This window comes from Musa acuminata, chromosome BXJ3-6 (assembly GCF_036884655.1).
Source record: "Musa acuminata AAA Group cultivar baxijiao chromosome BXJ3-6, Cavendish_Baxijiao_AAA, whole genome shotgun sequence".
Classification (NCBI taxonomy): Eukaryota; Viridiplantae; Streptophyta; class Magnoliopsida; order Zingiberales; family Musaceae; genus Musa; species Musa acuminata.
Window position 1 is genome coordinate 38,441,617 of NC_088354.1, and position 16,473 is coordinate 38,458,089.

General features: G+C 35.4%; 1 protein-coding gene across 5 annotated transcripts; it reads left to right on the plus strand.

Moving 5' to 3' along the window:
• The first annotated feature begins 76 nt into the window (after window positions 1-76).
• LOC135640051 (UDP-rhamnose/UDP-galactose transporter 6-like) lies at window positions 77-7,744 on the plus strand. 5 transcript variants are annotated; one of them, XM_065154160.1, is made up of 7 exons: window positions 77-350; window positions 480-554; window positions 2,059-2,268; window positions 5,521-5,705; window positions 5,792-5,992; window positions 6,773-6,934; window positions 7,121-7,744. In XM_065154160.1, the coding sequence occupies exons 3-7, from the start codon at window positions 2,139-2,141 to the stop codon at window positions 7,448-7,450; spliced, it is 1,008 nt and encodes a 335-aa protein (XP_065010232.1). In that variant the 5' UTR covers window positions 77-350; window positions 480-554; window positions 2,059-2,138; the 3' UTR covers window positions 7,451-7,744. The 5 variants fall into 5 exon arrangements, with proteins under 5 accessions (XP_065010232.1, XP_065010233.1, XP_065010230.1 ...); XM_065154161.1 differs by having other exon boundaries at window positions 2,062-2,268; XM_065154158.1 differs by lacking the exon at window positions 480-554.
• The last annotated feature ends 8,729 nt before the right edge of the window (window positions 7,745-16,473 follow it).

The window sequence follows — 16,473 nt, forward strand, 5'->3', positions numbered from 1 at the left end:
ATGGGGTGGTATATAGCCACTCGCGAGACGTCACGTCCCTTTTCTTTCTCCCTCTCTCTCTCTCTTCCCCCCCTCCGCCCCCCCCCCTACTCCGCCAAGTGAAGAGGGAAAAGGAAAGAACGAGAAACGGAGAGGAGGAGCGAACGAACAGAGGGCGACTTCTTCCCTCCTTCCTTGTTTCACGTCCGCTTCCCTCACGCGATCCAGATTCAGATCGAGATTTAGATCGGAACGGTCGGTTCACTTGCTCCTGCTCTCGATCCATCGGCCTCGGATCGAATACGTCGCTACTGGAGGCGCGCATCTACGATTTGCCTGAGCTAGGTTTTGTTCTGTCTTGGTCGGATCCGGTGAGTTGGATCTACCGTGTTCTACGATCTGTTTGTCCTGTCGTTTCCGAGCGTGTGATCATCGTTAGTTTGATCCGTCTTTTAATCTATTGAATTGGTGGCCATCTTTATATCCTCCGCATTTTCCAGTCGAATGCGTCGGTGTTGGAGGCGCGGATCCAGTATTTTTCCGATCTAGGGTTTGATCTTTGTTGGCCGGACCTGGTGAGCTGGATCTACTGTATTGCCTGTCCTGTTTTCTCTATCGAGCCGCAGCATGTGATCGCCTTCATTTTGATCTGTTACTGAATCTGTCCCATCTTTACCACGTTTAGATCTTTTTTTATTTCCGACTAGAATGCATCGGTGCGTGAGGCGCGGAGCCACGATTTACCCGATCTAGGGTTAGATCTTTCTTGGCCGGATCACGTCAGTTGGATTTATTTTGTTCTCCGATCTTTTTGTTATATCAATCCTACCATGAAATCATCATCAGCTTGATCTGTTATTCCATTCGTTGCATCTGTACCATGTCTAGATCCTGTTCATTTTCCGTACTGTCTCCCATCGGCGTTAATCGAGGATCTCAAGGTACCCAGGGCGAGTATAGGTGGAGGAGAAAGAGAGGGGAAGGGGATCAAGATATGATTCTAAGGTCTTTCTACTCGAACTACCCAGATCATGTAGCCTGACGAATCTTTGGTAGTTGGAATGTCATGATCCCGGTATTTGATCTTATATTTTTCATGTTATGAGTGTGTTCATAAGAGTCAATTCATGTTGTTTTGGTTGCATTTCCTTCTGACAATGCTTCAGATTATTGACCTTAATGATGATAATGCCCTACGCAAGGTTCTCAATTTCGGTTCGTACTGGTTTACCGAGCCTTGCTCGGTATGATATGTACCGAGGTGTACCGATGGTATGTTGGGGTGTGCCGACAGTACACCCAAAAAGAGTTGAAAAACTTTCAAAAATACCTAGAGGTAACGGTCCAAAAATATCGGGGCATATCGATCGGTACACCTCGGTAATGGATGAAATCTAAGGTGAATCGATCGGTATGCCTCAGTAACGATCAGATTTTGATCGTTACTAATTGGTATAGGTCCTGTATTGCTCGATATGGGGGTCAAAACATTAGTACCGACTGGTAAAGGGCGGTCCGCGTATCGGTATCCTTTTTGACTGGTACGCACCATCCGTACTGGGCAGTACACAGTGAAATTGAGAACCCTAGCCCTAAGAGTTTTGAAAAGGTTTTAAAGGCTTGCTTGAGTTTTGACTTTAAGTTTCTGTATAATTGGAAGATGAAGACTAAATTGCCGTTGAGGAATGTAGACTAAAATCCATCCTGTTGAATAGTGTTTTACGATGTTAATTTCCATTACCAAAGTGAAACTATTTCATCTATACGCAAAATCTAATTTCTGTAGTCTGCTGCATCTGGTCAGCGACAATGATCATGCATATTCAAGAAATCATGACTTGTGGGGAATAAAAAAGTCAATACAGTTAATGAATCGAATCTATAAATGGAAATTTTAGTGATTCAAGCTTTTGACAAACATTATGCTACCTTGGTTGGATGATGCTATTTACTGAATTCACTGTCACAAATTTTCTTTCTTATACATTAACATGTATAATGCCTGCACTACCTTTTGAAATGTTGATATAGTTTATGAATAGTAACTTATATTGTTTGAATTTATGGTTTCTGATGTAGAAGCATTCGTGTAGCAATGCAAACTGTAATCTGGAGATTTAGAGACTGAGTGCGATAAGAAGTTCACACAAGCAGAAAATATGGCACCTACAAGTAAGGCCGATAGGAAAGCAGCATTAGATGTAACCGCTTGGATGTTCAATGTTGTGACATCTGTTGGAATTATCATGGTCAATAAGGCCTTAATGGCTATGCATCGCTTCAGTTTTGGTAAGCCCATAAGACTCTTCTTTTTATGATTTTTGTATAATACTTGGGCCACCATATTTAATGGCAGTTCTGCAGCTTCCAAGACAGCGATCAATAAAAAGAAGGATGACTTATTTTCATATTTAGTTGAGTTTCCTTGTTGGAAAATTATGCCAGATTTTATATATCTTGTTTTTGAAAATCTTGTTATTGCTAAACTTGAAAATTAGAAGATTATTAGTTTGGATTTATATAAATGCAATTTATATTTTTTTTAGTGTATAGATAAGTCAGATAGTTCAAATTTTTAGATTTGAAATTCCTACTCAAGACTAAAAGTATGTGAATATTTAATTAATTTTGTTTAAAATATTAGACAATGTTAACAAAACATCACCTAAGGCTCATCTGTAGCTTATATGTTCAATAAAGCATGCTATAGATGCCTCTCGTAAGGTTCCAAAAGGCTCTAAAAGGTTCCAAGATATTGAGGTATATTTATTTATAAATGTAATATAATATCCACTCATCAATATAAGAGGAAAATATGAAAACATGACAAGTTTGTCCTTCATTAAGAAAAAAATTTTAACAGTCAGATTTTGACATAACAGTTTTCATTCCTAAGTGTTTCTTGATTGTTTATTCATTTACTTGATTTTTCTTTACTTTCTTCTATTACTGTTGTTTCTTGTGTCTGTTGCTTTCTTTCTTTCTTTTGTTCAACTTTTTCTACTGCATTTTACAATGGGTTCACTGATCTGTTTTTTGAGATAATAAGTCATTTTCAGGATATATTAGTATGCCAATCACAACCATTTTATATTATTTAATATTAAAATTACTTATAGAAATGTTGAGTTATATGGCTTACCTTTGTGCCTCACACCTCAGCTCCAAGACTAGGCTCCTGGTGACACTAATCTAGCTTTCAAAATTAACTTTATAGTATAGTTTGACATGGCATGTTACATGCAAGCTTCAAAGTAAAGACCATGTAATCTTGGTGTCTGGTGTCCTGGGTTCTTCTGGTAAATTGGAAAAATTAGGAAAAAACCAAAAAAATACTTAAAAATTTAAAGTAAATGTTATATCTACATAAGCTGCTGTTGTTGGCAAAACACAAAAAATGTTACCGAACCTGTCATTGGTGTTTGAATGATTATTGGAATTGTTTAGACTAGTTCATAAAATAATTAGAGAGGGGCTGGGGATGTTGGAGAAGGGGCAAAAATTAAAGTAAATTCTAACTACATAGGTTGCTGATGTTTGAAAAAGAATGTTATTGAACCTGTCATTTGTTTTTGAATGATTATTGGAACAGTCCAATTCACAGAATAATTAGACAGAGGCTTATGAACTGGTGTGATTTTGATCCACTAACCCATCCTATTTATTTCATTCTAGCAAGGACTCGTTTAAACACCAAAACTGATAATAGAGATTGATAGGTTTCAGGCCTGGTTAATTAGTTTAGAGTCATTTAGACATGTGCTACTTATTTAGGATCAGAATTTCTTGTTAATATATAAACCACTTTGTTTGATGCATAAGTCTAAAACTTTGACCCGACATGGTGAGCTGGGAAACCATATAATAGACAAGGTGATTACTAGTTTTAAGTCAAGGGTACAAGTTCTGCCCTGGTTGAAAGGCAAAATGACAATATCCTACAAAATATAACCCGAAAATACTATCAAACTTATTATGACACAGCATGGACAACCATAATCCTACTATGCAAATACTAAGGTTCGTCGTATCACGGTATACCGTCCAATATGGCGGTACATACTGATTTGTTAGTATGTCCCACTATATCATGTGTTGATACGTTGGTATGATTAAGTATGTATCGTATCGACGGCTGATTGGTATGCCGGTATGACTTAGTAAGGCAAACCATGACAAATACTACTAGAATGCAGGGATTTAAATCAATCTAAATTAGAGAAATTTCAAATAGCAACTTAAATAGTCAACAGACTTGGGAATGCCTAAGATTTTAGCATAAAAGGACATCCACAATGAAATTAAAATATATGATAACAATAATAATCAGATATTTCTACAAGCAAATTGTAATATATATATATGTATGTATGTATGTATGTATGTATGTATGTATGTATGTATGTATGTATGTATGGATTATGTCTACTGTAATAGTCTCAAAACAAGGTTAAAACATTCAGTTGTAAAGCGACAGGAGCAAATAAATGTTAAGTTCCTAAGTCTAAAACTTTTGACCAATGACTTTTTCCACAATAAAGATGTTAGATCTCATCGTCTAGGGTAGTAAGACTAGGTCTCTGCAATGACTTTCACCACAAAGCAACATCCTTTACCCAATATGATATCCAAAGAAAGAGCAAGCGGCTTCAGTGGTAAATGATAGAACATGGAGTGAAAAAGAGGGGTAGAAGACAAAAAAAGGGGGTTAGATGCAGGAACAACTCAAGCCATTAAAAAGAGGGTTAATACAAGATTTTCTTTTCTTTTTTCAAAAAGGGCTCAAAGTTGAACCTCCCCCCCCTCAGATCTAGTTGCCATTCACTTTGTAGATGTTGGCCAGGAAACCAATAACAGCCAAATCTGATCGAGCATGTTAGCAATCAAATACAATTGATGTCAGGTAACATCGACAAAAGGACCTCACTTCTATTTTCGCTTTTAAATAAGAATAAAATATTAAGTGTTATGGTATGTTGACCCCACATCTAGGTGATCAAAGACTATGCCCGCATTCCACTATGTCTCAGATGATGAGCATGTAAACTTTTATAAATTACACCAACAACCAAGGTTCTAAATACCCGTTTTAAAGGTAGGTAGCCTCCATTATTTATTCGTCTGACCAAATACTAATACCAAAACACACAGCTGAGACCAATACATATACATTTCAGTTTTTTATTATTTTGATCAATGATACCAGGACCTTTAACCATTATAGATTGAAAATTATGATGAGTTTGGCCATCATAATTCTTATAATTTATTGTTGCTTTGTGGATCCAAGATACTTCATCAGGTAATTAAAAATGTTTCAGTAAACCAATTCTATTTAATGCATACGAATCTAAGTTTTGATTTGTTCTTTGTACTCGACTTTGCAAATCAGATCCTTAGCACAAATGCAAGGAAAATTTTCAGAGTTTCAAGCTCCCTAGGCTGTTAATTGTTTCTAATTGATATTAATTTTGATTTCCATAAATTGTCTTTTTTCTTGTTAGCTGGTACTTATGTGACAGATTCTGTTTTATACTGCAGCTACAACATTAACGGGTCTGCATTTTGCCATGACCACAATCATGACTTTACTTTTTAAGTGGCTGGGATACATTCAGCCCTCTCATTTACCTGTGTCTAACCTTATAAAGTTTGTGCTTTTTGCAAACTTATCGATTGTTGGGATGAACGTTAGTTTGATGTGGAACTCCGTTGGATTTTATCAGGTTTGTTCTGGTCAAAGACTATGAGTTTTATCACCTTGAATACAGCAAATAATTTCATGAGACTTGCTTTTGTAATTTGTTGACAGATTGCTAAGCTGTGCATGATTCCAGTATCATGTCTTCTCGAAGTTGTGTTTGATAAAATTCATTACTCAAGGGCCACAAAGCTCAGCATAGTGGTGGTTCTCGTAGGTGTTGCTATCTGTACAGTTACTGATGTGAGCGTGAATGCTAAAGGGCTGATGGCTGCTATTATAGCAGTGTGGAGCACTTCTTTACAACAATATGTGAGTAAGCAGATACACATCTGAATCTTGTCATTCTTTGGACATGATCAATAAGTAGAACTTCTAATGCTATCTCTTTTATGTGTTTACTCACATAGCTTTCTATAGACTACCTGATTTTTAAATTTGCTTATTGTACATTTGAGTCGATGATGTTTGTTGAACTTGAGTTTTATATGTAAGATTGTTGCCTATACATGTTGCGTTGGATCTAAAAAAACTCACTTGCATGTCACTAGTCCGACACAGCAATTAGTTAGGATAATGGTTTCTGTGATATTTCCTTGAAGCAACTTTATCGGTTTAGTATGTTTGAGATCCATTGTGTGTGACCATTATATGGCACATACTGTGCGCTTATTGTCTAATAGATGTGTTTGTTTGATCATAAGAAGTTTTACGTGAAACCATTTTAGACGACAATTCTTTTTCCTAGGAGAGAATAAGTCATTCTGATGTTTGTTTTACTCATTAGGAATGGAAAATTAGTTTGTCATACTTTTTTGTTTACATCAAATTACATATTCTCTCTTGATTAGAGGGAGGGATGTGTCATCCACAAATAAAAGTTGAGGAACCAGTTTCAGAGGATAATAATTCTCCAGTTGTCTCTAAATGCTGTTATGAGTTACACACCTTTAGTGATATTTTCCTAAACATTTCAGACTATGTCAAGGCAATGGTGCGACCTTCTATTCATCTCTAGCTTGTGTCTCGAGAATAACGAGTAACTATTTCATTAAAGTTTTAATCTTTTTTTTATTGATTTGACTTCTGCAGTATGTGCATTTTCTTCAAAAGAAATATTCGCTAGGATCGTTCAACCTCCTCGGGCATACTGCTCCTGCTCAGGCAGCATCACTGTTGATATTAGGGCCTTTTGTTGATTACTGGTTGACGAACAAAAGGGTGGACAGATTTGATTACAATGCAACGGTCGTGGTAAGCACATGATGGATTTATTTATTATTTTCTTCTTCTAGATCCTTGTGTTTATTGTTCTCTCTTATGTTTTGATTTTGGTTGGCCTGCATTATATGGTAATATTTTATTTTATTTTATTTTATAGATTCGTTGCCAAATACTTGATTCATGTTGTTTACTCCTCCTATGTGTTGTATGTGGCAGTTGTTCATCATCCTCTCGTGCACCATTGCTGTAGGAACCAATCTTAGCCAGTTCATCTGTATAGGAAGATTCACGGCAGTGTCCTTTCAAGTAATCGGGCACATGAAGACAATCCTTGTCTTGATCTTGGGATTCTTCTTGTTCGGCAGGGAAGGCCTCAATTCACACGTAATCTTTGGAATGATCTTAGCGGTTTTAGGTATGATGTGGTACGGAAGCGCATCGTCAAAACCAGGGGGTAAAGAGAGGCGCACTTTCTCGTTGCCCAGTGACAAATCTCAGAAGCATGGACTGCGTGCAGAGTCGGGAGAGCACGATGATAAAGTTTGAGCTGCTCCCGCCCTTGAGTTGACACTTCCTTTTTCACTGTTTGACGTGTTGGATGGAAAGCTAATAGCAGAGCATTCTTGGTCATTCGTCTTGCAGTAAAATGGGGAATTTCTGTGCCTTGTCTCCACCAATCCAGGATTCCTCGGGGCAATGCTGGGTGAGGCACCATAGCTTTTTCACATCAAACTTTTTATTTTTCCTTTATTATTATTCTATGTCAATTTGACTTCTGGTCTTATGAAAAGAATATATGTATATATACCCTATTTAGTAGCCATATGCATGCCTTTGTTAGATTTGTTTGTTTCCGGAATTTGATAATTTGCAACTCTGATTTACCTCCAATTTATTAATGGAATTTATTGCACACTTTATAGGTAATATGATATGCTTCCCTGTACAGCAAAAAAAACAATATTTCAAGTGAGCTTTACCAAGTATGGATGGTGCATGGCTCGACCGTTGAACGCCTACAAAATCAAACCAAAGAAATAAATTTAGGGGAGATTGAGATGGAGGATGGAGGGAATCAAATTAAAGATGACAGAAAGAAGAGAGTGAAGATGAAGATGAAGATTGAAGAAAACTAAAAGATTAAAAATACTAAGGCAAACAAGAAGATGAGGGAGGGAATTGTAGGGTAGAACGGTAAAATGTGACTCATGTTAGAAACTCAATATTTTTAGTACAAAACAAATTATAAGATGATTTGAGTAGGAGGAAGCTTGGGCAACAAGTGGTCTCCCGTTGACCAAACCCAGGTCCTCCTCGTGACAGCAAGCTTGCGCAGTGGGTAATTTGACTGAACCCCAACGTCGTTGTAGGCAACAGAAACCTTGAAGGTCAAGCAATCCCAATAGTCGCTACTACGGCTACCTACATTTGGGGCATGGGTCTTGGGAGAGTCACAACGAAAACGGAAAAGGGAAGAAACCACACCCGTCCGTCCATCTTCGGCTATGGCCGCTGCTGTCCTATCCTCAGCGCTCAGCCTGATCCAAGACCTGGTAACTCGCCCACGGTCTCAATCCCCATCCAAAGATGCAGTAGCCATTCACCATGATCTCGACAAGCTCAACGGAAGCATGCTTCAGATCCAACACCTGGCCGCGGACATGGCGAAGGAGGAGGAGGAGAACGGCAAGGACGAGACCGTGCGGCATTGGCTCAGGCAGCTTAGAGGAGCGGCTTATGATGCCGAGGACTTGATCGATGAGTGCCGATTCCAGCTGCTGGCTCGATCCAACACCGACAACGGAGCTCAGATGCCGCCGGAGGAGGTACATGACCCAACCCACCCTCCATCTCAACATGGCATTGCAGTCAGGATTAGGAGCTTGAGAGAGCGGCTCGATGAGATTGCGAAACAACGTGAAACCCTCCACTGGGAGTCATGCCGGGAGCTCGATGCAGAAGCCGAGCTCCCACCGCCGTTGTTGTTCAACGTAGATGACTCTGTCGTCTGCGGTAGAGACGACGACAAGCGTGAAGTGATCGAGCTGTTGTTGGCCAACCATAGAAGAGACCTCTCTGTCATCCCCATAGTAGGCCCTGGGGGCGTCGGCAAGACCGCTCTCGCCCGTCTCGTTTACGACGACGCCACCATTAGAGACCACTTCGATGCCCGAGGTTGGGTATATCTGTCAGAAGATTTCGATCTTATCAGACTAATATCAGCAATTGTTGTCTCAGTAACAAACATGAAACTTTTTTATGTTGAACAAGATCACGGGAAACCTCTGAACTGCCAGATATTGAGAGGGAAGAGATTCCTGTTAGTGCTAGATAATGTTCAGAATGAGAACCAAACCCTTTGGAATTCCTTGAGAGCCCTATTAAGTGTAGGTCTTGAAGGCAGTGCAATTGTAGCGACGACTCGTAGTGAATCAGTTGCCAAGTTCATGCTATCTATAATGCGGAAAAACTTTTATACTAAGATTGAAATCAAATAAATTAGATCTGACAATTTTACGATGCATACCTTTCTTGTTGTTCAGAAGAAATAAACCTTATCTGATCTACAAGCACTTCGTCGTCGGATCTGAAATATCAATCTGCAAGGATCTGCAAAAAAAACTAGATCCTTCTCCTCTCTTCCTATCTTTTCACAGGACCACCTAGATTGATGGATTATGGGATTAAGGGAGAGGGAGATTGAGAGAAAAACTTAATCTCTCACTTGACTCAAATTGAGAGAAAAACCTTAATCTCTCAATTGACTGAGATGCTACTCAGATGCGCACTTGACCCCTAGAGGTCTTATCTATCAGATGCGCACAAATGATATATCAGATGATATATGATGATATCTTTAGCCCCTAGAGGTCCTGTCTATTTATAGGCGAGAGCAGAGGGTCTAGGATAAGTTATTAGGAGAGTTCCTTCCATCAAGGTTATCTCCTAAAGAATTCTACTTTAATATGGACTTCTTTTCTATTGGCCAATAACCATAATCAGAATCTAATAATATCTATAATATATCTTACCTAATTAAATAGGGCCACATAATCTAACATTCTCCCACTTGGCCCAATAATTGGTAAGATATAAAAAGACTTAAAAATCAAAAATAAATAAACAAAATTTATTTAAAAAAAAATTTGACTCAATTGGATTCTGAAATTTTTAAAAAACTATATACACGCGCGTGAATTTTAGAAAATAGGCCAATAAGTCCAATAATAATAATAATACTACATTAAGTCTGACTAACAATATGAGTCATAGCGGTTGTATGCCATCAGTGTCATACTTCCTTCTATGTACCACAATACTGTTAGTCTTTCCTAATGCAGTCCAAAATGACCCCTATAATTTGTCTTGTCAAGACAATCCTGTCATCACATTCAACCATAATATGTACATACATAATTGTGAACAGGATAGCAGAAACAAATAACTTTAAGTACGTAAGTAAGAATGTCAATTATAGTGTCCACTCAAACATGCATCACCATATCCTTTATGGGTTGCTCACAAACCTAATCATAAGAACATGTTCTTTCAAAATACTTTAGACTGTAAGTCTTAAGTGAATGGATCAGCAATTAATACAGTGGAACTCAAGTAATTAATTGACATTAGATGTTTCTGGACTCATCTTCTCTAACGATCAAGTACTTTATACCATAATGCATATAGATGCAATAGTACTTGTCATTCTTATAGGAGAAAACTACTGCAATGTCATAAAATATCTTCAACGACTTGGTAATTGAGTCTGACTACACCAAGTCCTGAGATAAAAAATTTTGCAGTCAAAAATTTGATTAGTGGCCTCAAAGCATGCCACAAAATCAACTTCTATTAATAATAATAAATTGCCTCTCTAATTACATAGATATTAACCGTAAGGTGGACTTCCTATTATCGAGGCAATTTATATAATCAACATCTGAAAAAAAAATACCATTATTTCAAGCCGATATAATTTCATACATGTGAGCATATAATCCTTTGTCCCTTCCGGATATCTTATTACTTTCTCTGTAGTCCTTTAATGTTTTTACTTTTGGGTAACTCCAATATATACCCAACATTTTAACTGTCTGATATCTTTTCTAACACAGGTTTGAGCATAGACTTCCAACTGCGCATATACAAAGAATATCTTCATTATCTGATTCTTTTCAAGTCATTTTCAAGCATTTACTATTGACTAAAACTTTGCTTTTATGATTTACTGAACAAAGCTGTATATTAAAATCATTTCAAGACTCGGTTGATATATCCTTTCTAAGACAATCTTCATAATCATTGAGGTCTATCATTGAATTACTCAATGTTAATAATATAAGATGTCTCATTCATATCAACCATATTAAAACTCTCAGTGATAAATTCTTGATTTAGTATAATAAATCAAGATCACTATTGGTAAGGCAAAATATTATCCATATATAAGACCAATATAATAAACTTGCTCCCATTGATATAAATACTAATTAATAGTATTTACCTTAAATTTAAAAATAATGATATTAAGAACCTTTATATATCATTATTTTGGAGCTTGTTTAAGGTCATAAATGGATTCCTGAATTTGCATACCAAACTTTATATTTCTTTCATTTTCTTTTAGAGTAAATCATGTAGAGTAACCCATATAAAGCTAGATCTTTTTTAAAAAAAATATTTGTATATCATTATGATCTAACTTAAGCTCATAATGAATCATTAATGTCATGATGATTCTTAACGAGTTCATTAAAAATCTCGTTATGGTCGATACATTCCTTACGAGTAAAACTTTTAACCACAAGTCTGACCATTATATCGATATTGTCCTTTGAGCCACATTTATATAATAGACTCTTTTACAATTATTGGACAATTCGATAAATTTATCAGACACCATTCTGATTATTAGTTTTAACTCTTCTTTTATTGCATCATATTACTTTTCAGAATCATTACTTTTCATGACCGATGACAATAATAAGGGATCCATTCTGATTCCTATATCATAATATAATTCTTGTAGATATGCAACATAATAACCATAAATGACATGATTCCTTCCTCTTTGAGATATTCTCAAAGTTGTCAATTATGATTGTTCTACAAGACCATTAATAATGATATCAATATAATGTGGGAGTTTAGTAATGTTATTTTGTTGTTCACTTTTATCAAATCATTTAATGATTTGAGTAACAACAATGTCTCGAATAATAAAGGAGTATTAACTTGTATCTCCTTTATATCAAAATTAAATTTCGAGATTTTCACTCCCACTGATTTCCTATTTTATAGAAATCTTATGTTACCAGATTTAATTGTCCTCGTACTTTGATTATAGCAATAAAATATGTACCCCTTTTAAACTTTTCTGAATAAATAATAAAATATTCAGAAATAATTATTAAATCTAATTTTCTTTTATGTGAGTTGAAAATCCTTTATCTCCATAGGACAATCTCAAATATGTAAATATCTTAAATCAGGTTTCCTATCATTTCATAACTTAAAAAGTCATGTAATTTACTTACTAGGAACACCATTCAAGATATACATAGTTGTCCTTGGAGCTTCTTTTCACATTGATTTGGGTACAAAAGAATAGTCTATCATGCTCATAACCATATCTATAAGGTACGATGATATCTTTCAGCAATCATATTATGCTGTAACACATCTGGTAAATCATATACCTTATATATATATATATATATATATATATATATATATATATATATATATATATATTTTCAAGAATCTAGCAAAAGAATTATAATTGGGTTCATCATAAATACCATAAAATTTATCACCATTTTCAGATATGATGATATTGACATTTCTATCTAATTGTCTATCAACTTCATTTATATACACTTCAAGAGTGTAAATGGTCATAGACTTTACATGAATTAGATATATATAATCATTTCTCAACAGATTATTTATATGGTGATAAAATGTCTCTCTTTAATGAGACAAAAGCATATAGTGATAAACATAACCTCAAGGAGTTTATAAAACTACATTTCACTTCAATATTTAATTATAGGATCATTGTAAACTTATGATTCATATTAATTCTGCATAGACTATTATACAGAATTCAAAGGTTAATTTTATTGAATCACAGTAAGTTTACAACCACCAAAAGAGAAATAATATTATAACAATTCTAGGTAAAAAACTTAAATTCCCAGAATTATAAGAACATAACATGGATTCTCAAGATTTATCAAATTGAATCATCTTTAGATATAAGCGATAAATACAAACTAATATCACTTTCACTTTAAGATAATTCCCTACATTGATAAATATCTCATTCTCTTTTGGTTTTATCCCAATATCTATTATTGGTAACATATGATGAAGCATCAAATTAATCCATCAATAATATCCGTAATATTTGATTTGAACCATACAAAGGTTATAATTATACCTTCTTTTTTTTTTTTTTTTTTTCAAATCAAATCTTATAATATGTTTCTTCTTCACATAATTTTATTTGCTACAAAAGTAACACTTTATTGTGAAGATATTCTTTGATGAGTTTATATAATAATTATAAACTCAGATGGAATTACGCTTCATCCTTATTTTAGTGTTACCTACTCCTTGAGTAGTACTCAAAATATTATGAGTCTTGAACTTACAACTTTTATCATTTATTTTGAGGATATGATCTTAAATTCCTCAAATATTATCATTTTAAGATTTCAACTAATGACTTATCAGATAATTTAAATTGATCCTTAGATATTCTTATGCGCAAGTTGTAAACTGTACTGAAGTCTAAGTATCATAAAATTGAGTATTTCATGCCTTTCTTGATCAATCACCTCAATTATTTATTTCACAGAACTTTCAATAATTACAGAACTTTCAGTAATTAATATTATGTTCTGTTCAATTAATCTGATCAAGATCTCACTCACTCAATACAACTTGTATATGCTCAAACCATTTATTTCAGAAAGTATAGGGACATTTACAGAAACACAATAAAGGAAGTGCCACAGTAATAATATAACATTAATGCTTTGAATTTCCAAAATGTGATGAACTATTGATATCATCTATATTTCACCTTTGGGTAAAATATTGACATATCTAATGTTCACTCAAAATCACTTATGGAGGACTGATACCATTCTTGTGGAATAGTGTTGTTACCTTTGGGTATACAACCCTAAACTGCAAGAATATCCAAAACAGTATCATCCTTCCCCATCACATAATTATTTAAAATAGATTCTCCTTTGGGATTATCTAAATCTCATAATTATATGTGCCATCGTGAATATTATTTTATTTAATGTCATCTAGGATGAATTCCATAATGTATTTTATAGATTATTAGTCCAGGTCACTTTGGTGGCTACAGGACCAATACAAAAATATAAAATACAGTCTAAAATATCCCATGAATGACATAAACTTTATTGTAATTCATATCCCATAAGCCTATCATCCCAGGCTACTTTGGTAACTACCGGTCAGATAAAACTTAGAAATATAAATTACAAATAATATTCACTAAATTTCTTTATCCTGATTCATTCTGTCATTATGAATATTATTTTATTTAATATCATTTAGGACTAAATTCATAATGTATTTTATAAATTATCAGTCCAGATCACTTTGGTGGCTACAGGACCAATACAAAAATATAAAATACAATCCAAAATGTCCTATAAATGATAAGACCTTTATTGTAATTCATATCACAAAAGTTTATCATCCAAGGCCACTTTGGCAGCTACAAGTCAGATAAAACTTAAGGAGATGAATTACAAATAATATTCATCAAATTTCTTTAATTTATGCTAAGCAGTTCAATAATAGAATAACAACCATAATAATTATTGAACATTAATGCTAAGCAGTTCAATAATAAAATAACCATAATAATTATTGAACATTAATGCCAAGTAGTTCAATAATAGAATAACCATAATTATTATTGAACATTAATGCTAAGCAGTTCAATAATAAATAACCATAATAATTATTGAACTTTAATGCTAAGCAATTCAATAATAAATAACCATAATAATTATTGAACTTTAATCAACAAAAGAAAACTCATATGATAATCATGATAACATATAAATCATGTCTTAATTGCCTTCATGTGAAAGATAAATATTATTTTCATAATTTCAAATATATACATGTGAATAACTAAATAAATATCCAAGAACAATAATTGGACTTTATTTATCACATGTATAATCAATAATTCATATGAGAAAACTATAAAGTAAACTATAATTTATAGTTTTTTTTTTTAAATCAAAAATTAAATCCAATCAAATAACCAAAATATAATAATGATTAAATTCAATCATAATTATAATAAATCATATTTATCAATTTTATAATTGAGAATATAACTTAAAATTCTCAATTTGAATAAAATTGTAAATATACGATAGGATATAAACTGAAATTAAGAAATTCACGAAGGGCAGAACTGTAATTTGGCAAAATTAGACCCGAGGGTAAAACTGTAAATATGTTGTCAGAAGATAAACTGGAATTACTAAATTTGCAAAAGGGCAGAATTGTAATTTTGCAAAACCCTAACCTCGAGGTCAAAACCGTAATTATGCCAAAACCCTAAACTGCCTGCAGCCGTTGCGACGTGCGGCGCGGCCGCCGCTTGCGTGGCGGCCGTTACGACGTGCGGCGCTGCCGCCGCGTGCGTCGCGGCCGTTGCGACGTGCGGCGCGGTCGTTGCGACGTGCGGCGCTGCCGCCGCTTGCGCGCGGTCGTTGCGACGTGCGGCGCTGCGGCCTTTCCTGCCTGCGGACGGCGCTCACGGCTGGCCGCGCGCTGGCAACGCAGCGGGGGGGCTGCCTCTGCCCACGAGCGGCCGCTGCGGCGGTTCCTGCCCGCGCGTGGCCGCCGCCTTGGCGCGGCCACTGCCGTTGCCCACTTTCCACGGGGTCAGCGGCTGCCGCCATCTGCGACCACCGCCCTTCCGCCTTCTGCAGGCGCCACCATTATGCATGAGGGCAGCCGCCGCCTTCCGCGATCACCACATTCACAGGCGATGCGGGATGCCCGTGGTGTGATGCGCAGCTGCGGGGTGGTACACGGCCCTTTGACGACAACGATCAACAAAGATGGTCATCTCAATAACATCGATGATAATAAACAGTAAATTCATCGATCAAACATAAAATTATATATTGTTCATAATCAATAATAGAGCAAATCATATAGAAAGAAAACAGATCAATAATATCCGACGAATCATTCAAGCATCGTAAAGAACAATAATAGATCTAATATATTTGATCTCAAGAACTTGGCTCTGATACCAATTGTTAGCATAAAATCTGTAATCATGCTATCTATAATGCGAAAAAACTTTTATACCAAGATTGAAATCAAATAAATTAGATCTGACAATTTTACGATGCATACCTTTCTTGTTGTTCAGAAGAAATAAACCTTATCTGATCTACAAGCACTTCGTCGTCGGATCTGAAATATCAATCTGCAAGGATCTGCAAAAAAAACTAGATCCTTCTCCTCTCTTCCTATCTTTT